Source organism: Procambarus clarkii, chromosome 48 (assembly GCF_040958095.1).
Source record: "Procambarus clarkii isolate CNS0578487 chromosome 48, FALCON_Pclarkii_2.0, whole genome shotgun sequence".
Classification (NCBI taxonomy): domain Eukaryota; kingdom Metazoa; phylum Arthropoda; class Malacostraca; order Decapoda; family Cambaridae; genus Procambarus; species Procambarus clarkii.
In genome coordinates, this window is record NC_091197.1 from 5,861,201 (window position 1) to 5,889,147 (window position 27,947).

General features: G+C 37.9%; 1 protein-coding gene across 1 annotated transcript in view; it reads right to left on the reverse strand.

The window, feature by feature from the left end:
• The window catches only part of LOC123764715 (E3 ubiquitin-protein ligase-like protein poe), a 134,778-nt gene extending 107,281 nt beyond the window's left edge, over nt 1-27,497 (reverse strand). Inside the window, 15 exon segments of the mRNA XM_045752768.2 lie at nt 333-474; nt 1,466-1,680; nt 5,055-5,223; nt 8,188-8,420; nt 11,446-11,560; nt 13,720-13,951; nt 14,063-14,229; nt 14,422-14,544; nt 16,476-16,665; nt 16,950-17,131; nt 18,667-18,872; nt 22,739-22,926; nt 24,063-24,396; nt 24,793-24,890; nt 27,338-27,497. Of these exon segments, the coding sequence (XP_045608724.1) occupies nt 333-474; nt 1,466-1,680; nt 5,055-5,223; nt 8,188-8,420; nt 11,446-11,560; nt 13,720-13,951; nt 14,063-14,229; nt 14,422-14,544; nt 16,476-16,665; nt 16,950-17,131; nt 18,667-18,872; nt 22,739-22,926; nt 24,063-24,396; nt 24,793-24,890; nt 27,338-27,456 (2,713 nt within the window). The 5' untranslated portion in view covers nt 27,457-27,497.
• Nucleotides 27,498-27,947: the final 450 nt, after the last annotated feature.

The window sequence follows — 27,947 nt, forward strand, 5'->3', positions numbered from 1 at the left end:
GCATTATCTCTCAGTTCCAGTTAATAGCCGTTTTCCAAAATGTTCTTTTAAAAAAAATTGTCTAAAATCCATTTCTGAAAATATTGGGATGAAAGTTTCACGATGCTGAAGCCAATAAGTTGGAGATTTGTTTAACATTTAATATTAATTTTCACAAAATTCAAATATATTTTCACCCAGCCCCAGCTTATACCCCCGCATTTACAGCCCAGGCTGTAGCAGTGTAAGGGTTAAAAGGTTAATAGCTTTGCCTCCCAGGGACTAAGGGTTAAATTTAAGACCAGTGTATATTATATGATGAAATGTTATTAAAAATTGGTAGTTATCTGTACCTTCTGTTTCTGCCTCAGGAGCAGGTGGATTGCTGACAGATTTTGTTAAAGTCGTAATCACACGCTGCCAAATGAGAACACAGGCAGTGTCCGAGTCACACTTCAGCTCATCCTTGTCTCGACGCTGGCGAAGCAGTAGAATCTGAAGCAATATTAACAAAATATTAAGCTTCCTTATATCCTTAGTAATCTCTCAAAGAACCAACACTTACCAAAAACTTGGAAAAAAAATTCAATATTCTTGAAATGGAAATTCTAGATTATCTACATAATTAATACCAGAATAAATACTTTGCCTACATATGAAAAACAGAGTCATCTTATGATTTAATAAAGCCCCTTTTAATGCATTGTTCACCAATGGGTTAAAAATTAAAAAATCCTACCCAAAAGAATAATTTTAGGTGTAGTAATGGCAGTCTAGGAAGAACAAAATATCATTTGGGTATTTTAATTCTGAGTTTCAGTCTGGTCAAAATCCCACTAGGATTAATCTTGGAATGGATATCTGTAGATGATTTCAGTAGTTTTTATACTGCAGCCTAGTCAGAAGACTGCCTTTCTTGGTTTATAATGCTGTCTTCATAAAGCACAGAATCACAGTTACCCCGTCACGCTGATCCAGTAACTCGGGCAGAAACTTGTCAAATTCAGTCTTGAATGTTCCTACTGTTGTTCCAGATATATTTCTTATATTTGTTGGCAGTAGACTGAAGAGGCATGACCGCTGATGTTTACTGTGGGTTTCCTAATCATGCCTATGATCCCCAACCTTAGAGTTAAAGGAACCACCTAAAGATAACCTCAAAGAAACAAGTTTGTTGTAATTTCACTGTGCAGGTTTGGGACCTAACCTTCCAATACATTCCATATGAATATCACATCTCTCTTGTCTCCAATCCAAAGTACAATTAGAATAATTCAAGACAGCACCAGTGCTTTGAAACATACCATACCATGTGACATCCCACCCTATAATCTTTCAAGCTGTTCCTTATGACTGCAATATTTCTTTAAATATTTCATTCATTATTAACATATGTAATTAAAATATGCAAATTTCCAAGTTATTTGCTCTTCGGCAGCATCACTGAAGCAAAATATAAATTCCTTGAGTCTAGCATGATGCTAACCTGAGCTAGAACGGTGAGGGTTCGTGGTAGAACCTGCAAGGGCCAGTCTCCATCTGGAGTCCACGGTGATACACCAAGCTGACCAAGGAGCGTGTTCTGCAAGGTCTCGCTCAATAGCCCCGACGCTATCACATTGTGAGTGTAGCGATAAAGGGCATATGAGAATTCATCATACAGAGAACCAAGTACAGGCCCTAAGTACCCAGTAAGACTCCCTGTGTGAATAAAGAAACATTAATTATTAAAATGCATATATGTGGTAATAACTACCGAGAAAATTTCATAACATACAAAAATCTGAACTGCATAAAAAGAATAATGCAAAGCATTTAATTCAGGATTTGCAATTCAATCAACCACACAAGCATCTAATGAAAGCTAAAACTAGTACAGTATAGGTGCCAGAGCTCAGATAACAAAGTTTAGAAAATTAGTTTAATTCTATTGCTCTTACATTTGTGAGCATAAAAGCATCTCAGATGGAACAAAGAGGAGGTGAGCACTACCAATCCTTTATGCAGCCCTCCAGCTGCTCTTATTCCAGTAATATTCTTTATAACCATGGGTTTCATTGCACTAGTTTTATTCCTTCCATCTCTCTGCCAATAACTTTTTTTTCACACTGATTTCTCTTGTCAAATACAGACCCCTAGATACTACTGAAACTGAATAACCATTAATAGTGCAAGCTTGTTCTCTTCCAAACAGCTTTATTCTCACTCCACCACCATACCATTATCAACATATCCTTGTTATATATATTATGTATTCTATGTTTTATATTATAATATTACTGTATATTTATTTATTATATAATATCAGACCTCAATAATTCCATTTATTTCTATCCAGCACTAACTAAAACCCTCAAGTGATCTTACCTCAACTCTTTTTATCCTTGTATACCCTGAACCATCATGAGAATATTAAACAATTTTAGCATACTCTTGCATTAATAGTCAGTCACTATCTCTATTACCCGCTGTAAATGTTGTACTTCATGAACAAAAACTGTATGGCACTAGTAACACTTCTACTATAAACAAATTCATATCTGTAAAAGATTCTCTCCATTAACTTTGCCATATACTTTCTTTCCACTTTATTTAAATATTCAGTACTGAATATTTTTCAGTAATTAATATATAATCTTCAGTTCCTCTTGTTCACTACTTCCATGTGTCAAAGTGTCTCTGCCTATAAACATTTCCATGGAAAATACCATTCAATTAATGTTTTTATACAACACAACAACACTTTATAATGGTCCATGATGGACTGAAATAAAATTATTTATTCCTTAAATGATGTCCAAAGCACACGTTAGAGTTTCGCCAAATTATTGTTATTCATCATCTGCCAGTCCATGTAATGTGCAGATTCCATCTTTGAATGTTAAAATGTTAGAAAACTGGGGTGTAATATAGTTATATAAAGATTGCACCTCTGACCACCACCCAATGACTCCAGCATTTCAAACGGGATATTTGTCTATTACAAAGACCAATTTTTTCCAACGTGTTTGATGACACAGGGTTTCCTTTAATAAACTAGTTGAAAAAGAAAAATTAATTTGAGTGGCAGCAAAGAGGTCTGATGTGTTCCAAATGTACTGTCGAAGTATGGCCCTGCTGGGCAGAGGTGGTGATGCACATTTGAGTCCGATGGGTAGTCTGACTCGCAGAAACAAAACTCTCAGGAATCATAACAAATGCGGTGTTTCCCCAGGACTACACTATAATAGGGAAGAGAGGGAAGGAAGGGGAGGAGGTGGAGTGGCCCTACTAATGAGAAAGGAATGGAGTTTCAAGGAGATGGTCATCCCGGGCTGCGAGGGATTTAGATTACATAACAGGCACCATGACAATGGGAGGACCAATAGTAGTAGTAGCAGTGATATATAACCCTCCACCAAATGACAGAAGACCAAGGCAAGAGTATGAAGACAACAACAACATGGCAGTTTAACACTAATTTGTTAAAATTTGAATCGGGTTACAAACTTTACTGCGGGAAACGAGTTTGTCGATACGTGTATGGCTGACTTAGTGTACGGTGGCAAGACGATCGCGCCTCGGTTTACCAGTGCCTCCTATCTAGTGACTGTAGTGCCTGAATTCTTTGCAAGGATTTACAGTATTTTTTTTATTTTTGGCCATTTGAACATAAAATTTGTTATATATCTCGCCATGGGTCCCAAGAAAGCCAGTGGTAAGGTTCAAGGCAAGAAAACATGTGAAAATGACCATACAGGAAAAACAAGAGGTCATTCGCAAACATGAAAATGGTACACTTTTTGTTGAACTAGCTAGGCAGTACAACAAATCTTCAGGGGAAGGATGGGGGGGGGGGGGGGGGGGAAGGAGAAGAGGCAGTAGAGGATACCCCTTCCTCATTAATTAAGAAAATGTGTGCAGTATGGGAAGAACTGCAAAGTTTTGCTGAAAAGAGTCACCCAGATAAAGCTGTAGCAGACCGTTGCATGGATCCGATTAACAACAATGTGATGTCTCATTACAGACAAGTGTTACAAAGAAGGGAAAAACAATCTTCAATGGAACAATTTCTAGTGAGAAAATCAAGCAGTGAGCCAGAAGCAGGTCCTAGTGGTATGCAGGCAAAACGTGCCAGTGTGTGTACCCCAGAGAAGACATCACTGCCCGAGTTTATAATGAAAGGGGACTCCTCTTCCAAACAGTAACACCTCTCCTCCCCCCGCCCCCCCCGTCCTCCTCATCGTCTTCCATACGCCAACAGCCATCATCGGTAAAGGTAAGTAATAACTTGTACATACTTTTGTAGTGAAGATTTGGGTGAATTAGGTATAAAATTTACTTTGAAATTAATTTTTGGGGGAGTTGGGAACAGATTAATTCATTTCCCATTATTTCTTATGGGGAAATTCCCTTCAGTTTACGAATTTTCGGGTTACGAACCATCTCTAGGAACGGATTAAATTCATAAAGTGAGGTACCCCTGTATAGCAACTAACATCTGGAGAACCATTGTCCCCAAATCTACACACTTTACTATAACTTGGGCAAACTAGAAATTTAATCCTTATAATAACCTACAAATCTTTGTTAGTTTTATTAGATAAAACTGCTTTGAGTTATTACTAATTCAGCAATTTCTGGAAGACAAAACAACTTTTTATTTCTCCTCCCCCCCCCCAAATACCTATTTTAATCAACTATTCTTTTTACATTATTTTACCATAACATCTTAACATAACTAAGAAATTTGTTGGTGTGCTTTTGGCTAGGTGTTCTGGGTGTAAATATTCCTAAACCAAACTCTGCTAAATTATAACCAAGAATATTTTTTGCTTAATTCTCCTGAACTACTATTCAAATTTTCTGTAGATTTACAAGATTCTTTTTGTATTTCACACTGGGGAAGGGTTAATGTGAAATGAAACAACAATAATGAAGGAAATTTGAGCTAAAGAATTAATCACTTTGAAAATGTTTTATCTTAAAGCTCATGCTACAACATGACACTTACATATTCTGTAGAAAATGAGGCTATGAAAATGTACAAACAACAATATATCAAATCTTTTATAAAAATACAATGTAAAACTTACCAGAGTCAGATCTAGCCGTTTCTCTGTCAAGATCGCGTATTATTGCAGCCAATACAACCATGTGTGTCTCTGCTAACCCAGCACGCACATACTGCTGCACATATGCACACTCGCTCTCAACAAGGTAGCTGTTCATCAGCAGGAATATATGTGATGCCAATGATATGAACTGTCAGGAGAGAAACACTCAATTATCAAAACTCTTGACCACAGTAATATTCTTAAGTAAATCACAAGCAGGAGAAAATAAAAATTCCTTCAATTAAAACAAGACTGAGCATTCAAAAGCTGACAAGAAAAAAGGGTGACTAAACCGTACTTAAGGAACAAACACCATACAAACAATCATGTGTAGGAGTACAAGGAATGCATTTAGAAGCACTTGCAATCGATGCATAGTGAAGTACGCACTTCACTTGCAACCTCCGCCAAGTTTTTCATAATGTGCACAAATATTTTAGAAGCTATCAAGTAATTAAAATTTTGATCTACAAAATACTGTACATAATTCTGCTAAAATTTATGTCATGCTTGTTTACAGTCACTATTAAAATTGGAAAATAAAATTACAGTATAGTTCATGTAACAAACAATAGTGCAGGAATGATTTAAGGACAAAATATTCGCTAGAAAACACTAAAGTGTAATACAGGTATTAGTATCAACATTATTCGAGACAAATCATAATGAAAGATTTGCTTAAAAACAAAGGAGGGTGCCTTAGGCTTAAGTAAAATGTACACGAATTACAGTACTGTACTGTACAAACAAAATGTGAAAATGCGAGGTTAGACAAATAGCTAGAATTGTGCAATAGGCCAATACGTACAGGCTCTAGAACTATAGGAAGCATTGGGTCAGTTAAAGAAAAGGTAACAGTGCACTTACAACTCATTTTCTGACTTGCCAAGCATACAAGCTGAACATACACACACCACACACACAAACACAGAATGGTTGACAAATGGAATGCATTAGGAAGTGATGTGGTGGAGGCTGACTCCATACGCAGTTTCAAGTGTAGATATGATTGAGCCCAATAGGCTCAGGAACCTGTACATCTTAAGAAGCACATCAACAAACTGGATAAGGTGCAATGACATGCCACTAAGTGGCTCCCAGAACTGAAGGACAAAAGCTATGAGGAGAGGTTAGAGGCATTAAATATGCAAAAACTAGAAGATAGAAGAAAAAGAGGCGATATGATCACTACGTTCAGAACAGTAACAGGAATCGATAAAATTGATAGGGAAGAATTTGCGAGACCCGGAACTTCAAGAACAAGAGGTCATGGATTTAAACTAACGAAACAAAGCTGCCGGAGAAATATAAGAAAATTCACTTTTGTAAACAGAGTGATAAACGGTTGGAACAAGTTAGGCGAGAAGGTGGTGGAGGCCAAAACCGTCAGTAATTTCAAAGCATTATATAACAGAGTGCTGGGGAGACAGGACACCACGAGCATAGATCTCATCCTGTAACTATACTTGGGTAATTACACTTAGGTAATTACCAATTCATTGACAGTTGAGAAGCGGGACCAGAGCCAGAGCTCAACCCCCACAAGCACAAATAGGGGAGTACAATAGGCAAGTACACACACACACACACTGGCTCTCACACTGTACATAACTGTACTGTACACTTGAGGCTACAAGATGATCTACACAAACTGAATGAATGGTCCAACAAACAGCTACTACAGTTCAACCTGAGTAAATGTAAGGTAAAGAAACTAGGCAGTGGAAACAGGCGGCCAGAAACAAAATACCGAATGGGAGATGAAGTCCTCCATGAAACGGACAGAGAAAGATCTAGGAGTTGATATCACACCAAACCTGTCTCCTGAAGCCCACATAAAAATAACATCGGCGGTGTATGCAAGGCTGGCCAACATCAAAACTGCCTTCAGGAACCTGTGTAAGGAATCATTCAGAACCTTGTATACCACATATGTAAGACCAATCCTGGAGTATGCAGCCCCAGCATGGAGCCCGTACCTTGTCAAGCACAAGATGAAGCTGGAAAAAGTCCAGAGGTATGCCACTAAGACTAGTCCCAGAACCAAGAGGCCGGAGTTACGAGGAAAGGCTGCATGAAATACACCTAACGTCGCTGGAAGATAGAGCTCGAGGAGACATGATCACTACCTACAAAATTCTAAGAGAAATCAACAGGGTAGATAAAGAAATTGCTCAATACTGGGGAACTCGAACAAGAGAACACAGGTGGAAACCGAGTACCCAAATGAGCTACAGGGATGTTAGAAAGAACTTTTTCAGTGTCAGTAGTTAACAGATGGAATGCATGAGGAAGTGATGTGGTGGAGGCAGGCTCTAAACATAGTTTGAAATGTAGATATGATAGAGCCCAGTAGGCTCAGAAATCTGTACACCAGTTGATTGATAGTCGAGAGGCAGGACCAAAGAGTCAAGAGCTCAACCCCCGCAAGCACATCTAGGTGAATACAAACACACACTGCACTTGTGTAGGAGAGTCCTGGAGGCCTTTTTTCCAGGACTGTTGTGAATACTATTTTCAATGTTAAACTAGGCATGCATGGTATGTAAAGCCCCTTACTGCTGTAAAATACTGTATATTTATTACGTTTGTGTATAGTTGTGCACAGTGTGTACGTGTACAGTTGTGCATAGTGTGTGAACGTGTTTGGTTGTACATACAGTGTGTACATGTATGGTAATACACAGTGTACATGCATAGTTGTACATACATACAAGTGTACAACATGTGCATACAGATGTGCATGCAAGTGTACAGTGTGCATGTACATGTGTGATTACCAACTTGTAAATAACAACTGACATTCAGAGTACAGTACTGAAGAACAACTGTGCTCAGAGGCCCATTTTTTATACTGATCTTTAAATATTGCAAATAGTTTCCTATGGTTTTGGTAAAATCTATCGCCTCTTAGAGCCACATGAAGACCATCTATATTCATTTCAATAACTATTTACAGTATGTCTGTTACATGCATGTGTGTATGCCACTGTGAACATACATACACTATATCATTTCTGAGCACATGGATGTATATTTGTATGTATGGCCACATGCATGTGCATACATGCACAAGCTCCTTACTAAATCCACACAATTATTTCAATCTCACCCCATGAGGCTCCCCTTTCTCAGGCACGATGGTGGTGACTTCGGAGTTGTGACGGTGAGGGGTTTTTGCCTGAGAATCATCCGGGGAGGACGAGGAATCACTATTGCCTTGAGCTCCTCCCGAAACTGGATCGTCACCGCCTTCTCCTGGAGTAGTGGGCTCCTCAAACCAGGCGCCAATGATAACCGAGTCGTCGTCTGTTGCGGGGCCAAGCACTGGGTTATCGCCACCGTCTGAACCCCACCCAACACCAACACCATAACGACAGCATCCACACAGACAAAACACAGGTCAATATAACAAAATAAAATGGTGCACATCAAGGATAAAAGCAACATTCCCAAAATGCAACTTAAAATTATAAAATCATTTTTTTTTTTTTTAGACAAGACCTACTTGAATAGTACTTACGTTTCAATAATGGAAATGAAAATATATCACTGCACCCGACAATGAAGGCTAAAAAATATATGAAGTGAATAAGCATTCTTTATGGCATACGAGTGAATTTTTATTTAACATTACCAAGTACATGCATAGCTCACACCTAGTTCCGAGAAGCAACTTTTTTTCCAGTATAAAAAGCTACTAAATTCCACTGTATAAGAAATATTTTCTAAATCAAATATGATAGAGAAAATGACCTTAATTGCATTTTCCTAGAATGTCAAAAAGCAGTTGATAATGTTCCTTACAAAAGCTAGTGAATAAGAGACTGACAACCTAGGATAACTAGAAAGACACTAAACTAGTTTAAGAATACCCAACAGGAAACACTGGAATAGCTACTGAAATTAAACTTCAGGTTAAAGTTAACATATATGGCAAAAAAAAAGTAAGTGACTTGAGGGAATCTACACCATAAGGAAATTGCAATACTAGGAATCAGAATGAGAAAAGGTACCTAATTAGAGATCAATTTGCCAAGGTAAGAATAGGTACTGAAGAATGGGAATTTACATGCTGGTGCTGCATGTAGTAGAACCGAGTTTTGTCTAATCTGACTCCAACTGCCCATTTGATCTACTTTCCCTCCTCCAAATATTATTTTTCATTTGATGGACTTTACCTTTGAACGCCATGAGTCTGCTAAATTCTGCAGTAGCATGCAATTCTCTCTAGTTCTTAACCTTATCAATCTTGCATCATCTGCAAACACCGCTATGAGAGGTCTTACCGTCTCAGTAAAGTTGTTCAAATAGATTAGAATATATGGGGTACAATGACCAAGCCCTTTGAGATCATGCCCAATTTTAAAGGGGAAAATTAATTCTTCTGTACTTGGTCTTACCTTCGCATTACATGTACATGGATTTGCTATGAGATCAGTACCAGAGATAAAAAGAGCCAAGATATGAGCAAAGGATAAGGAAACTATCAAACATCACTTTTCCCTAATCTCCAATACATGACAATGGAACGATTCCTGTCGTGATGGGGACAAGGGAAGAGCTTGGTGGACGATAACAGGTCTAGGTGGACAATGTAGAAGACAGCTATGGAATCATTGAAGGGTAGAGATCTATATGCTACTAGGCTCAATCCTAAGTTTTATTGCAATAAACACACACACACACACACACACACACACACACACACACACACACACACACACACACACACACACAGAGAGAGAGAGATAGTGTTGGATCTTGAGTGTCATACCAAGAAATTATCAAAAGGCAACACTGTCTAGCCGCTTAATGGTCCGAAGGTGGTTGAAAGGTGGGATGGTGCCCGCGTATCTTATCTGTTTTACATCAATTATAAGAACTGGACTTAGCAATTCGATTTATTTGGACTGAAATCATTTGCAGAATTCAAATGTTTGCTGTTACAATTACCCAAATGTAATTGCAACAGCAGACATTTGGTCTTTCACGTTTCACAAATTCATTAACAAACCTTAATCTTGTTCACTGCCGTTACCTGGTGGTTTATAAACATTGTTAGCCACGTATATGTGACCACCAAGAGTGCCTGCAAGTGTAAGCTGCCCCAAGAGTTAATGACTACATACACACACATCAGATTCTTTCAACCATTTTAGAGCGACAGTTTCCATTTAGTTTTCTTCAGCTAACCGTAATATGGCAAGCATATTAAAAAAAAAAAATAACCCCGCTGAAATCTAACAGGTTTATAGGTTGCAATACTTAATTTATTTATAAAATAACTTTCCATAGCCTTTATTAGTTTATTGTCATGTAATATATATATCCTTTATCATAATTGCAACTGCTCATGTTTTTTCCCAGCAATTTCCTCTCCATGTTAGTTCCAAGATGGACAATATTTAGTAAACGGTCTCAATCATATTTGGTTTATGTTACACTTATGACATTAAATTAATTATTAATCATTGTCGCAATTATAACTTATTTATCAATTCAACTACATTTATGCACGTGTGCATGCTTACATTAATTTACAAAATGCAATTGTGTTAATAAAGTTCATCTAGATGGCTTTAAAATTCCTGAACCTTTAACCCTTTTGTGTACTCTGCTTCAACTTGTTGCTGCAAAGCTACGAGTAAAAGATATTTAAATGACGAGCTTTCTCGGCAAGCATAACTTTTTCGGCAAATATTTTTAAGGGTCTTTAGTCCTTACAACTATGCTAACAAAAAAATTCATCAACAAATATTTTGATGTTCGCATCATGCCCCCTTACAATGATAAAGAAACTCAAGAAATATTATGGAAATTACTCTAGGCCTACTTACCTTGTGAACTCAACACTTGCTGAAAACTAAAGATATAAAGTGGATCACTTAAAGTAAACTGATAAAGAAAGAACTCTCCATGCAACAATTCAAGGCTAGGTCTTTTATGCAGGATCAAATTTTAAAACAGTGTTGGTGCTGAACTGATAGAACAACTTTGAAGAGCACATTTTATGGGAAGGAAAAAAAAAAAAGGCATAAGTTGAGACACCTTCAAAAGCAGGGAGAAATGCTTGTCATCATACACAAGAAAAATCCAAGATACTAGTCATGAGTGCAACAATAACCCAAGAAATAAAATATTAATAAAGCAATAATAAATAATGACCTAACACAATGAACAAATTATAAACTGTTAATACAGAATATTAATTATCAAATTGTAATTAAGTAATTACAAATGTTTCAAGATGTGAGCAAGTAATCTACATGTACTGCATCTGTGTGGCTATATAGCATGTGAGACAACATATCGCTTCATTTCATCTGTAATTGTAATTCCACAAACATGCAGAAGAAGGACTTCTCACCTTCTTCACCAAGACTCCCTTCGGAGAAGTCGTCCTCGTAATATGTAGTGGAGTCCGAGATGCTGAAGGTATCGCCTTCACCCATGGCACGATGGGTTCGCTTCAGACTACAAGCCTTTCAATAAAATAAATTTGATCATTCCTATACCAAATATTGTACAATATAACTAAACACTAATGCATGAATAGAAGTAAAGATATTCAGAAAGGCAAGTGATGCTTCATAATGCCAGCTCCAATTGCACCAGAGACAAGTAACACTGCCAACAATTTGCTCAACCCTTAGACCATGCAATACATACATATATGATAAAAATAAATTGTGCTAGGTTTTTAAAACTTGCACAAACACTTTACAATTATTTTTTTGCATAATCAACTAGGCAAATGCTCCAACTTTGTCAAAATGATCAGTGTAACTTTAAAAACCAGAGAACCAAAATTAATTTTAAAATTGAATATTGAAAACTTCAGATTTTCAATTCGGAATAAAAAATATAACCATCATTAATTGTTCGTTTAATGTTGTTATTATCTCAGAATAGCATATGATCTTCATTTTCATTAAATTAGAATATAGGTTTAGTATAGTTTACTGCAAAAAAAAAGAAAAAAATTGTCAATAGGACATTTGAAATATGCGGCAAATTTAGACCCCAAAAAATTATAACTCCAAATGTATAAAGTTTATGAAAAATCCATTCTGAACAATTGTAGAACAAACGGCAGAGCACACAATATGTAAAAATAGTGAGAATCGGTTAATAACTGGAATTTTAGAAGCCACTCAAAGTTGAAACTCTGGTTTCAGAGATAATTGAAGTTGAAGTTATCAAGAATGAATAAAGGTAGTTTTAATTCGTTAATTTAATTGTATGTTTTAATAAACATTGTTTGGCATTCGTACTCGAATATGTGAAAGTTGTAGGTCAATATGTGTTAAATGAAATCAAGAAAATAATCCTCAAAAAACACAAAATATAGGGATAATTATAATAAATATAATGATTTAGAGGATATATTTAGGGTATATTTATATAAGTGAAAAAGCCCTAATATGGTCCCTAATCATCAAAACAACGTAAAGAGACAAAGAAAATAGTTTGAAATCAGAAAAAATCAGCCAAAAAAAAATAAAGTCCCAAGTTTTGCGAGTTATGACCAATTTATTTGTTGACCAATTTAATTCTATCTTCATAGTTAGGGAAACGTATGCATTCTCCAGGATGTAAAGGTTACAACATCAAATCAAGCAGTCTCCGTGGTGTAGTGGCAAGACACTCGCCTGGCGTTCCGCGAGCGCTATGTCATGGGTTCGTATCCTGGCCGGAGAGGATTTACTGGGCGCAATTCCTTAACTGTAGCCTCTGTTTAACGCAACAGTAAAATGTGTACTTGGATGAAAAAACGATTCTTCGCGGCAGGGGATCGTATTCCAGGGACCTGCCCGAAACGCTACGCGTACTAGTGGCTGTACAAGAATGTAACAACTCTTGTATATATCTCAAAAAAAAAAAAAAAAAAAAATAAAAATAAACAAAGGAGAAAAAAAAAATTATATATATATAATTTATTTATTTATTTATTTATTTTTGGGACTGATGAAAGTAACATATAATAACATTGGACAATGTATTTATATGATATATAACAAAATAGATCATATTAACAGTTATTCATTATATTTTGTGTTATTATGTATTACTCGGCAATGATATAAAGGCACCAACTGCATGTTCACTTTGTGGACACTTCTTACTACTATTCTTCTTTGAACATAGGACAGGTGCTTGCATTTCTTTATTGCACCATAATCCATTCAGTTACAGTTATTAGGAACCGTTCTTCTTATCAATAAAACGTTCTTATTTTTCAAAAATTCGTCTAAAGTCAACTTCTGAAAATATTTTTATGAAAGTTTCATGACACTGAAGCTAATAAGTCAGAGATTTGTTTAACATTAAGTTATTTTTACATAATTCAAATATTTTTCGCTGTCATGCCCCTAAATGCGCAGTCTAAGGGTTAATGTTAGATTGACACTAAAGTTACATGAAAAAGTGAGCTTACAAATTCCTCTATGAACAGAGTAATTGTATATCATTCATTTTATTCTATACTATAAATTTGAGTAGCTTCAGACACAGTTTGCAAGACTTTCATGATTCACTTACCTTCTACTTATCTCTCTATTTCAAAGAACAACCATGTACTATCAGTTCCCCTTTTCAGGTATTGCTACTAAATTAAAATATACAAAACAAAATATCATACCTTCCGATATGAAATGGTGGCAAGGTAAAACAGCAGCTGATTCAGCGGAACAGCTGAAAACAGCCGACAGAGACGTTCAGTAGCAGTGTATGCTTCCAAGGGATCCAGACGAGCTGGCTCTGGGGGACGAGGGGGTGTCCATCCCTCCACTTTAACATCTTCTAACAGCCCCGTCATTAGAGTCACACCTTGTGATGCTAGTGCCACACAAACTACACCAAAACCTTGTTGTCTGTAACATGAACATTAAAGAAAGCAATGTATTTATAGAATAAGAAGAATGTTTGAGACATTTTATTACTGTACTGTAAATTAATTTAGAAGTGAATAAGTGTGTACTTACACCTTAGTTAGGTTTATCCTTGCAGAGGCAGAATCTTTCTTGCTAGGGCTTCGGCCTTTATCATCCTTTTTATCTTGCATTGCAGCAGCTGAGGAGACGACAAGCATCAACTGGTGGAGCCCAGTCATTATCAACCAGGAACCCATCAACTGCAGGTTTTGCACATGCTGTCAAGAAATGTCCAAAATTTATTTATATTTTTCATTCACATTTAGTGTGAAAAAATATTTTTAAAGTTCCATAACTTTTCCATATATTCTCAAAGATAATTGGTTGTTAATTAATTTAGAGGAATTATTAACCAACTGACGTGCACTGTGCACCTAAACTTTCAACAACATTAAAATATAGTCACATACATGTCCACCAGCTCTTGTTGATGAACGCACAGCATTCAGAATAACATTAAAGAGATCCAGAGCTTTTTCAGCAATGGCAGGTGCTGCACTGTCTAGATCATCTTCTCGAGGAGGTGGCGGCGTCTAGGAAATTAAGAAAAAGCACATTTATTATGATTGTTTCATTATAATTTAGCAAAATTTTATGTTTTGTATTCATGTTATTTCAATTTAATTTGCAACCAATATTCAAATTGTACCCAAAATATTTAACTTTAATCATTCATAACATTATTGCTGTCCATTCTTTTATGTTCATGGAGTGGGGAGAAATCATCTCTCAGAAAATAAAGAAATGACGTTTCGGTCCTTCCTGGACCATTATCATGTTATGCACGATTTGATAATGGTCCACGACTAACTAACTGTCATTTCTTCATTTTCTGATGTGTGGTTTGGATATCATAACTTCAGCCATGTTACTGTGACCCATCACCTGTTTATACTGGTTTATAGTCTTGGGAACACTTATGGCTTGGCACTGAGCTACTTGCATCATTTCTTATTCAAAAATTAACTAACTGAAAAGTTTCTTTTGCTATGAATTTTTAAACAATACCACTGGGAAAAGCAGCTTAATTTCGCATTACTGTATAGATGAGAAAATATATACAATTCAGCCCTACAGCATTTAGACCAAGAAAAGTATGGGGTCAAAACAAAAGAGCTGCCATCAAAAGGATAAAATTGAATATTTACACCTTTATCTTTACAATACCGAAAAGGATATAGAATTCTTTGAAGGCATGGTAGGGGGGTCAGAGCATTGTATTCTGTACTGTACAAGTCTCCAAGCTGCTTGGAGGAGTAGAGTGCAGTGTTGGGTGTAATTTCTATGCTCTTTTTCCCACCCCCCTCTCCCCTCCCCAATAGGTGGCTACGGGAACAAAACTTCCAACTCCTGTTAGCAGGTCAATAGCTTTTTCCTTCCTATAGTTCATAGTAAGCATTGCCCAACAGTTTTCCATGGAACCTGACCTGCCAATCAGTTAACCAGGTACCCAGTTATTGCTGGGTGAACAGAGGCGAACAGTTAAATATTGACCTAGACCAAATTGCTTGTGAAGTGGTGGATAAGTGTTACAAGTATAGTCATGGTTGTGCAGTGGTATGACCTAAATTTAGTTTTCAAGTGTGTCACTCTCGCAACCCAGCTGGCAGCCACCGTTTTTCTGGCAATAACTTCAATGATAAGAATTTTGGATGCACTGACCCATTGGCCCACATATCCGTTACAACCCAGCTAATTCAATACTTCCTGCAGGAACATCTAATTCACCACAGAAAACCGACTTTTGTTCTGGCAATATGTCCTATATTTGTTGGGAGGAGAGTTTGCTATTCACTACTATTCACAGAGTATTTTTGCATATTGTCATATCATTTACTCCAGTAAGTTATTTTATTGTGTATATTTGAGAGCAGACATTTGAGTATCTTCTATGTATACACTAAGGTTTGTTGTTGTCTTTGTTCCAGAGAATAGCATTCCAAGTGCCTTGAGAAGGTCCCAGAAACTTTGGAGTTTTACTGTACAGTAGTTAGTCTACTACTTCTATTGCAGATCAATTCTGCTTAGAATTTCAGGACAGGATAGCTAAAGTAATTTGAAGAAAACGGCAGCAGTGACATCGTTCTTCCACAAGTAACTATTTGTAATCCTTAAAAAATCACAGCAAGAGTGTGATAATGATAATTAAGGGTACATTTTCATTAAATGTTCAACAGATTAACTCAAGAGTTACAATCATCTTGTGCAGCATTTAAGAGCAAGTAATTATCAAAATAAGGCATCAAGCCAGGAAGACTTGTGTAGCACAGTCAGCAAGAGCAGCTGGGCCCAGGTCAAACTCAGGAAGTTGAATTCCTGAAACCCCAGTTACAGCCCCACTCCTGTGCCAGGTAAGTCCACTATGGGCTCACCATAGCCCATGTTACTTTGAACTTTTGTTCCAAGAAGCTGAATCTAAAACAATCCTGAAACCCTCTCCAGGTATGCTTTTAGTATCACAAACCTTGGATGAAGATGTTCCCTGTGATGCAACTGCAATAATGGCTGTGGCACAGGAGACAGTAAGAGCAGCAAGTAAGGCAGCCATTGCAATTGTAGAGAGCTTCTGCAGACGAATGGAATTTAACGGTTCCAGCAGAGGTAGGGACATGACACGCCAAACAGTACTCAGCTCCATAACGACAATATTCAGTCTGAAAAAAAAATATTAGCTTTACTGCCTAGTAAAAGTGTTCACAATTTTATATGAAATTACTTTTTTGTAAATACAGTACATTAGTAAAGCTACTGCGTGTGGTATTTAGTCTTCTTTCAATAGACTTATTAGAAATATATATTTACAACTGCAAATTGTAATGTAAATTACTTCCACATATAATATATTCAACTACTGTATTTCTATCTGTGAAGAAATACTGTGCATGTTGTGTTTTGTAGAAATTTAAAACTGTAGCCTCTGTTTTACTCTGTTACTTACCCTGCCTTCACAACCAGTGCCTCGGAAATATTGGTTGGGAAGCCATGTCCTTTACCTTCCAAGAGATCTTTGTAACGCTGGGTATATTTCACGACAGTGGGAAGTTTGAGGCATACATCTATCAGTTGTTCTCCACCACCTAGACTCTGTAGAGCAGACACGCATCGGCCAGCAAACAAATTCTGCAAAGGGAGGATATGATTGCAACAGAGTATAAAAGTAATACTGGAGGGAAAAATGCACACACATTGCAATGATCAATTGGACCTTACCATACTGGAGGAAAGAATAGATAGGGGGGATATGATAACATACAAGATTCTAAGGGGAATTGAAAAAGTAGATAAAGCAGCATTGTTCAGAATAGCAGAACGAGGGGTCATAGATAGAAACTGGTGATATAAATGATTCAGACATTTGGAAGTACTTTTTCAGTATCAAGAGCTGTCAACAAATGGAACAGGTTAAATGCAGAGTCGATGAAGCTAATTCGATTCAAAATTGTATATGTAAATATGATAAAAGCGTGAGAAATGAGGGATTGCATTAAACTAAGAATGTTTAGAAAGTGGGGCTAGGAGCCTAGTCCGACCCCTGCAAGCACATCTAGGAGAGGTCATCTAAGAGTGCATCTTTGCAAGTACAGTAGAATCTCAATTTGACCAGTAGAATCGAGTACAGTAGAATCTCAATTTGACCAGTAGAATCGAGTACAGTAGAATCTCAATTTGACCAGTAGAATCGAGTACAGTAGAATCTCAATTTGACTAGAGCGCACACTTTCCAGGCTAGATTTACTCACCCGATTCCACAAAAGAGTTTCCTAAAGCGGGAGACGTGTGGATTTGCTTAGGATGTTGTGACAAAAGTTCACAGACTGGGGGAATAGTTGGCCATTACATCATAGGTTAGAGTTAAAGATTCCAAAAGTGAAATGTGCCCATAGAGCATGAGAAATATGAAGGTTGTGAATGGATCTAGTGTTAGAGATCCAATCACCTTTCTAATGATTTTCATAGATGAACACAAGAGTAGGAGAGAGATGGAGCCTTGGGAAAACCAATGAGCATTTTTAAAACAAAATTCTACAGTTTTTTTTTTCCAGTTACAGTGGAAAAAAATATATTTTCAGTTTTCTTTCAGAAAAATATGGGCCCTTCTTTCTTTGAAAGATTTAAAGGTTAGAGTATGGGAAATAGGCTAGATGTGGTCAAATCTCATTACAGACTGGGGTCTCTTGGTGGTTGCCCTTCATATAAAAGGTTGAAATTAAAATTTTGCTCTGTGAAATCAGCCCATGGGGAAATATTAGGGTACAAATAGTAACTCTTAATATGGAGCCAATCAGGTTTTTAATGATTTTCACAGATGGACAACATTAGAAGAAAGATGACTTTGGTTAAGCCATTGAGCATATTTAAAACCAAATTCTATGGTTTGTTTTTATTTTGAGATTTCAGTTTGTTCACAAATATGGGCCTCCTGGAGGAATTAGTTGCAACAAATCCCTCACTGCAATGAACTGGGGTTAGTCAGATAGTTCACTGAATCAGGTTATACTTGTATATCTATACCTGGCTACAATACATAATTTCAATAGCAGTCACATTTTTGTTCACAATTTAAGCATCTTAAATTCAAAAGTAGATTAATGCTGCTATGAAGGATTCCTTCAGTGTTAACAAACATTGATCGATACCAAAATGCAGACACATACCCTCATATCCAGGGCAGAGTCCGACACACTTGTAAGTGGTCCCTCTCCCTCCTTGTCAGAAGTTGCTGGTGGTGTTGAGGAATGAGGAGGGTGGGGCCTGGAACCTCCCAAGTCGTGTAGTGGTGATACCAACTGTTCCAGTATTGCTGCACTGGGATCGCTCCGCCCTCGCCGAACTTCTTTAGATGCAGATGTCTCTTTTTCACCTAGAAAAAATTATAAACCTTTTCTCTACAATCTATAAAGTTATATAAAAAAAAACATGATAGTTCGGCAAGAAAAAGAAGCAAGTCAGCTTTATTACTGTACAGTATGCAAGAAGACATGTTGTACATTTACAACCCTAAATCCAAGCCACTCTTATTTTAAATCCTTCTGCATATCTCTCTTGTGGATACACAGGAGTGTTTCAGTACTGTATTAGAGAAATGTTTACCGTACTTGCCGGCGTAAAAGATGCATCCTCGCATAAGACGCACCCTTATGTTGCAAGGATATGCGATTATTTTTTTTTTTTTTTTATAGTAATTCTACCTCATTTCAGATCAGCTGTATAATTTTTTATACTTTGGGCAAGAGAATTGCTATAAAGGATGTGAATCTTTTATTTCTGGATGAGATGTTTTGTGTTATTGCGACAGGCCACCATCGCAGATGCTATGGTTTTGTTGTCATCCCCTCATTGCAAATGGCTGACAGGCAGACTGAAAGTTAAAACATTCCTTTCAAATTTCTAGGAGCATTTTTCCATTTAGATAATTAACAAATGTTTCCTAAAGGTAACACATTCGTTAATTAATGTACGACATGTCAGGTGTGGGTTATGTTTGCCGGGTAAGGAGATACTGGCAGGCGAGATAATGCGAGCTTCCCTCGTAACTGATAAAGTGTACAGTATTAATGTATTTGTATTTAGTTATCTGTTCCCTTTTGATTAATGCTGGGTCATACCTTTGTGGTTTTTATGTACAGTAATGTAAAGTACTAGAAATTCCCCCCGTGTTCTCCATGTTATGGATATTAGAGTTGCCCTTGAATCCTCAATCAGTAAAGATTACATTTTAATTTTCAAGCATTCTTTACCAAGATCCTTATACCCCTTGAGTTCATGATTATTGACTTCTGTCCTCCCTGGGAGGTCAATAAAAGACACATTCAGATTATCACACGAGGGACGTGGTGGCAGTGTTTAATGAGTTTTTATTTATTAGTTTTAAAATAATAATCCCTTCTCTTGTTGTTCCCACCTCATTTAATATTTCAGGGTTGATAATCACATTCCATACAGTAACACCTCTCCTCCTCCCCCCCTCATTACCATCTTCCATACGTCATCAAGAGTCCTCCATAAAGGCAAGATAAACATATGTACTGTAGAGAAAAAGATTGTATTCAGTATAAAATGTATTTTTAAGTTAATATTTTTGAGGGTGTGGAACGGATTAAATTCAATTCCCTTTATTTCTTATGGGAAAAATCGTTTCAACTTACGATATTTCGACTTGCGATTCGTCTCTGGGAATAGATTACCATCATAAATCGAGGCCCCCCACTGTATATACAGTATTAGGCAAGACAACAATGGGGACCACAAAAATTGTTGATTCATTTATAACCTTACACTAAATATGGGAAGGTCAAGGGAGGAACAAATACAGTGAAGCATGCCTGAAGATAATCAAAAAGGTATCCACAGTAGCACTTTCATACATACTCAGGCATTTTAATTAGGGAAAACAGACTGTACAACAAGCGATCCTTACAGATGTGACAAAACATGGAGATCAAAATTAGTGGACATTGTTTACAAAACATTTCCTGTGGTAATATATCAATAAGCCATCAGGAGAAAGATCCACGAGCTATATCAGAACCAAATTGAGGTAGATGTAGTAAACATACAATGTACCCTTAGAAAGAGACTATTGCATCATTGCATTGAATTACTGTACATTGTAGTACTGGAAGAGCAAGTCGAACTTAAAAACAGGTCAAGACTGTGAAAGACTACACGAGAGCACTATACAAGGGCTAGGACCTACCTACAGATATTCAATGGGAGATTGAATTAGAACGAACAACAGCAAAATTGACGATGGAATTCCAATCACGGAAATGTGCAGAGGGAAGGTGGACAAGAATAGAGGCTAACCCATGGTTTAGCAATGCATGGGGGATAAGAAAAAGTGTACAGAATGGGATACAGTTATTCCTGAAAAGAACATTGCAACTGAAGCAAATGACAAACCATTGCTTCGTTTTAAACTCAATTGGGATTGGGTTAAATTACCAAATGGGACAGAAATGATTGGGAAAGTTTTTCACAATGTCTCTGTTTACCTAGCAGTAAATAGGTATTTTAGGAATTAGAACTTGTTGGGTTGCATCCTAGGAAAGGGTCAACAGTTCGACCTGTTGACCACCTGGGGGGAAGGGGGGGGGGGGTGGAAGGACTGCGAAACAAACCTCGAGTATAATATACAGACTTCCTGTCCCTGACAAAATGAACGAATGAAAAAGAGCACGAGGAACTAAAAGAAGTGCCAAGACTGGCACCCTCACTGGAAATCGACTGATGTCCATGGAAAGGAGACTAACAGGCAGCTTGAAATGAGAAGTCACTGAAGGGGGTTATATATAATAAGACACCTGGAGGAACTAATGTAACAAAAGCAGTTGGACCACATGAGGTACAGTATAACTAACTTTACTGAAGGAGGATGCTGGAGACATTTTATGTACTAACTCCAGTTTTAATGTAACATTAAAAATTGGCATGCTCCCCAAAGTCAGGAAAGCACAAATGTATGGGTCAGATAAGATGCACTAAACTACAGATCAATGTCACCGACATGCATCCCTAGCAAAATTATGATGTTTAATGAGGACATGTTCCCAATGATAAGTTCCAATTACTGCATTATGGAAAAAATAAAAATATATGTAAAATCACACACCAAAATGCCCAAAAACCACATAAAACAGCCACACCACATTATTTAAAGAAAAATCAATGTAAAAGATTTAGGAGTAATCATGTTGGAAGGCCTTACTCTTAAAAAAAAAAAAAATTGCTGTCAAAACTCCAAGAAAAATGACAGGTTAGATATAAAAAAAAAAAAAAAAAAAAAAAAAAATGTTCTCCAGAGTGGAATATTGTTGCACACTAACAACCTCATTCAAAGTTGGAGAAATTGCTGACCTGGAGAGCATGCAAAGATCTTTTACTGCTGGAATCCACTCAATAATACATTAAATTATTGGGACTGCCTGAAAATTCCAAACTAGAGCGAAAGTAACCTAAAGCAGAGGCGGGAGAGATACATAATAAACACTTTGAATATTAGAAGGACTGGTTCCAAATCTGCACATGGAAATAACACCACATGAACCAGAAGGCATGGTAACATGTGCACAATAGCCCAACTGAAAAAATAGAGGTACAATAGGCAGGCCGAGAGAGAACTATCAACGTCAAAGGCCCAAGACTTTTCAACACTTCCCCTACACAGACGGGGCACAACTGGCATGGTATTTCAATATGACTTGGTAGCAGTTTCAACTTACAGTATTTTGAAATGCCCAACTTACATGGTCAAATATCAGAACTTAGGTCTACATGACAGATGTCCAGCAACATCATTTATTACCCATAATGCATCCATCTGGGCATCAACCCATGTCATCTTATAGTTTAACTTCTTATATTTTTGTGTTAAATATTCATAAGAGATGCCCAACACACTGTAGTCAAAGAACACCAAATGTACCAATTGGTATCGTCATATTGTGTATCTTTAGCATTTCACCATATTACTGTAATATCTAACTTGTGGTTTTACTTTTATAAACAGAGAGGTGCAAGACTTGCAGGGTTTTTGTTAAATTATACATCACTTAACTGTTCTTTCATGTTCACTCATGATTATAAAACTAGATAAACATCACCAACCTGCAGGCATACTGGAGGTAAATCAAAATGCAGTCAATTCCAGTAACAAAACAAGGGAGAACCAAATCCAACGCACCCCTTAGCATTCGTTTGATGCTTCAACTTTCAATAATAACAGACCTGCTGGAGGAGGTGTACCTGGAGCAACAGTCTTTATGTGTGGTGGCAGCTTTGCGGCCTTCATAGCTGCTGTCAGTGATGCCTGATCAGCACGATGTAGAGCTCCAGACCCGCGGCACAAAGCTTTGATGCCAGCAAGCAGATGTTTGTCATGAACACAAACCATCCGTTCCTTCTCTCCGCTCGTCCTGTAATAAAAATAAATTAAGAAATTAAAATATCGACAGACTTCATGAAACAGGAACCCAAGATGAAATAAGTTACATCTTTTACCAATATAAAAAAAAAAAAATCTTCATATGTAACAAGACTTAGAATTGCAAGACATCTGTCAATGAATTACACATGCATATGTGGTAGGCACTTTGCTTTATTAGTCACAACTAGTTTGATCTTTGAACCAAAAATGGGTGGAACAATAAAGTTGACTTTAAAATGACTTGAAAGATAAGAGAAAAGGAATGGAAGGAAATCCAAAAAAAGGAAAAAAAACAAAAACCATAAAGAGACATGGAAGATGGAAAACAGCATTCCCCCAAGTGGGCAACGTGTTACATAGGACCTTTTAAAGAAATGATCCAAAGTAATATCATCCAATTTGTTCACCATTTTATAGCTTTTGACAAGATCAGCCCAATCATGTCTGGTTTGTAGTTGTGTTACTCCAGAGTCCTTCAACCTTCTTGGTATGAAAGTTGACACACATATTCCAATAATTACCCTATCTGGCCAAACTGGATGGACACATTTCATTACATTACAGATTGTGTAGAAATCAAACTTTTCCCAAATAGTTATCAGTCCCACAAATTATCTGCACCACTTCATGTATGGCCATATAATATCCAAAACAGTTCACTCTTCTTATAGATACTGTCTGTGCCAAGCCTAAAACATTGGTTTGCTATCGCAATTCACTAATACACATTATGTAAAACGAATTAGTGCATTATCGTGCACCAATTGTATTTCTAGACAGCTTTGTCCTTGAACCTTTCAAGAAACATCTAAAATATATTTTTTTTTTAGTAATGTCCAATATCTTTATTACTGTATGCCACTAATACTATTATCAAGTATCATTGATAATAGAACAATGCCTTTGTCTACCAGCCGAGGCAACACGTGTAATGTGAAAAGGGCAACATTATTAGATCCAATTTTACATAAGAAAGTACTAGGCATTACACAAATCTCAGACAAATTATATTTCTGCATAAAATGTAAAACTATAAAACAATTAAAAAAGGTCAAAATAAAGTGTGAATGTGCTTAACTTTAACAAAAATTATGCACCATCATAACAATATTGTACTGTACTTACTCGGCTAGTGATGCAACAGTGGAAACAGATGTGGTGGTTGTAGAAACAGATATTGCACTTGTCACTGTACTAGATGAAGTGGTAGTAGTGGGTACAGTTTCACTTGGGGAAGCTGTAGTTGTAGCTACAGGTGAAGTAACTGCTGTGGGGACAGCTGCAGCTGGGGTCCCACCATTGCCATTTGTGCTGATCACAGCTGATGTAGACACTGAAGTTAAAGATGAGTGCGAGGCTGGTGTGGTTATGGCAGTTGGAGGAGCACCAACGTGGCCAGCCAAGAACTGAAGCAACACTTTGGCTGCATTTACAGCCTGGCTCACACTCCCAACACTCACTGTTGAATGTAATATAGAATAAAAGATATTAGATATCACAAAAAGACAATTATAGGAAATGTTACCACTTACCAAAGTATACTAAACTATTTTATGAAAAAAACATTTAATCAGTTTTTTAAATGTCACTGCAGAGTTAGGAGGATTTCCAATCAACACAGTAGCTACATTTTAGGGATTTGTAGTGTCAAATGCCACTGCTGACCCTACAACACAGCACAATTGGCAATTCTTGCATAATCGTACATAAATGCAATAAATTTAAGTCAATATAAAAATTTTCATATAGTATCACAAACCCCCAAAAAATAAGCCACAAGATATCTATATTGTAATTAGTAAATGTCTGAATTTAAAGTGTTGCAATACATTTGTAGCAAATTCTATTGACTTACCCTGGTGGGCATTACTGGCCAGGTAGTCCGCTGCCAGGACACAAAACGATGCATAAAATGCTTCATATTGCTCATCATGGTGAAGAATGTCTTCTTTACTGCAATGTATAATAAACTCATGTTGAAAACATTCTGAATATCATACTTTATCAATAAGAACTTACACAAGAACATAACAATTAAGGCAACTGCTGGAGTCCTATTGGCCCATATGTGGCAGCTCCTATTTATATCCACCAAATCTCATTCACAAATGTCTAACCAAGACTTTAAACAATCAAGGGATTCCACATCTAAGCATTATGTTACCTGGTAATTTTCCAACAAATCCACAACCCTGTTTCCAAACCGGTATTTACCCAGGGCTTTCCCAGATCTAAACTCATTCAGTTTATATCCATTATTTCAAGTTCAATTTTGTGTCAACATTTTTAATATATTAATATCCCCTTTGTTAAGCCCATTTATCTAATGTTATACTTCAATCATGTCACCCTAACTCTCTGCCTTTCTAGAGAATGTAAATTTGTTCAAATCTTTTCATATGAAAGATTTCTAATTTGGAGAATTAACCATCATCTTATGCTAGATTGCATTCCAGTAAATTTATGTCCATTCTATAGTATGGCGACCAAAATTGAACTGCATATAACTTGCAAGTATGCTAATGATGCACTATGTTGGTATGCCATGATGGTATTGTCCGATGGCAAGTCCAATGAGCAAGACCAACCCGTGGTCATAAAAATTAATATAAAATTTATGAGTTGAAAAAAAAATGAATTTTCACATGCTGAAGGAAAGTAGAGTACAAAGGGCCGAAGCACTTACTCAGAAGAACTGCCTTTAATTACTGTATAGTACTGCACCCTTAATTACGGTATAGTGCTGCATTGTACACGAGCCTCAATGTACTACTGCACTGTACATGTGCCTCATTATTAAGAGAAATTTTTATACCTGTACAAGAAATTCAGAAATATATATATGCACATGGAATGAAAATTTATACCCTAAGTTAAACCACAACAGAAAAGGACTTTAAAGGAGAGGACTTAAAATATATGCGATAAATGTAATGAAACTCCAACTTGTGTGCGAGCCCCGGTGGTTCCCTGAAGCTGTATGCCGAGATGGTTACAATCTACTGTGTCTCATCAGTTCTACCGGGGCCCACAGCCAGAACCCAAACCCCTTTACAGAGGCGCTGGGAAGGGTGCCAATTATTTTTGTCACCTCACTGGGGAATGGAAACCTTTCTTCACATTAAGCTGTTTAAAGCAGCGGCCATCCTCCCTCCAGACACATTCATCAATTTTAACATAGTGTATTAAAAAATTGGTTTGTTCATGAGACCAAACCAATTTTTATATAAAATGTATATAAACCAATATAAAAACTATTATATATAAAAATTCTTGTATAGTTAGGCATAGGTTAGGTTAGGTGTTTGTGTTCTGTTGACAAATATTTTTATTTGAAGTATGTGGGTGAAGCATTTATAGAATTATGGTTCAGAGGTCATGAGCGAAGGACTTGTCCGAACACTTCTGGAACGTCATCAGTCGAGTCGTGTGTAAACCACTTTTCATTTATATAAACGGGAGGGTTGGTGACTGAATTAGTTTGGTATGAGGGAGTTTGGCGAGAGCTTGGATCTTCGTATACGAGGACGGGCTGCGGAAAGGTGATCAGAAAGTCGGCGAGGCAAAACAAACCACCGCTGGATTGCAAGACAGGAACCTCAAAACGGGCCAAATCGTAATCAAGGTAAAGGTATTGATTACATCAAGGTAAAGGTATTGATTTACATCAAGGTATTACCTCGACGTAAACGTCAAGGTAATATTGTAAAGAAAGTAGCCGGTGAAAGAAACGTCATGATTTGACTTCTCAAAAATAGAGTAAAAAGAAGCAAATGACTAGACTAGAGGAACAATAGCAGCACAGAGGTCAACACAACCAGCCAAGGTTCCCTAATGAATGGTCATGGATTCTACTCCTATGACAGGACAAGACATTTGGACAAGTATCCTTTAACCTGATGCCTCTGTTCACGTAGCAGTAAATATGTACCCTGGCATTAAGCAACTATCATGAGTTGCATCCCGGGGAAAGGCCAGTACTGGTCATGGGGGCCATCAATACACCACCACTATTGACCCTAACAACGGGGAAACACACCCACATTAACAAAGTTTAACAGTGCGGGTAATACCGTCAGTCAGGTGGCCGGTGAACTAAGCATTAAGACACTTCACCGCTTTCACAGTACTGGAATATCCACACTAATTGGACCAATACGTCATTAAGGAAATACGTAGTGAAGGAAGATGACAATTATATTTGGGCATGTCGAGCAGCTTAATATTCCAAACCCTGATTTAATAAATGCTCAAGTGATCATATATTGCACCATATTATGGCTGGTAGAATATGAGGTGTGTATGTGTGCTAGTCACTGCACACACAGGCCAAGCAGCGGGAGGCAGAGGGCCATTACAGACCATAATTGGCGCCCCCGGCCCCCATGGAGGAGCCTCACCTCTTGACTATGGCCTTGACCAGCTCGGGCAAGTCCTGCTTGTTGAGGGAGCCGTAGGACGCCGCCAGGATGGGCTTCACCAGCTGGCTCCACTCTACTCCAGCGCTGCTCGCAGCCATGTTGTTCACTGGTGACTGTCCGTCTCCGCTGCCAGCGCCCTCTCTCCTCGCCTCCCTCCCTCACCCTGGGGGACACCACCCTGGGGGCCTCCGCTGCCAGCGCCCTCTCTCCTCGCCTCCCTCCCTCACCCTGGGGGACACCACCCTGGGGGCCTCCGCTGCCAGCGCCCTCTCTCCTCGCCTCCCTCCCTCACCCTGGGGGACACCACCCTGGGGGCCTCCGCTGCCAGCGCCCTCTCTCCTCGCCTCCCTCCCTCACCCTGGGGAACACCACCCTGGGGGCCTCCGCTGCCAGCGCCCTCTCTCCTCGCCTCCCTCCCTCACTCTGGGGGACACCACCCTGGGGGCCTCCGCTGCCAGCGCCCTCTCTCCTCGCCTCCCTCCCTCACCCTGGGGGACACCACCCTGGGGGCCTCCGCTGCCAGCGCCCTCTCTCCTCGCCTCCCTCCCTCACCCTGGGGGACACCACCCTGGGGGCCTCCGCTGCCAGC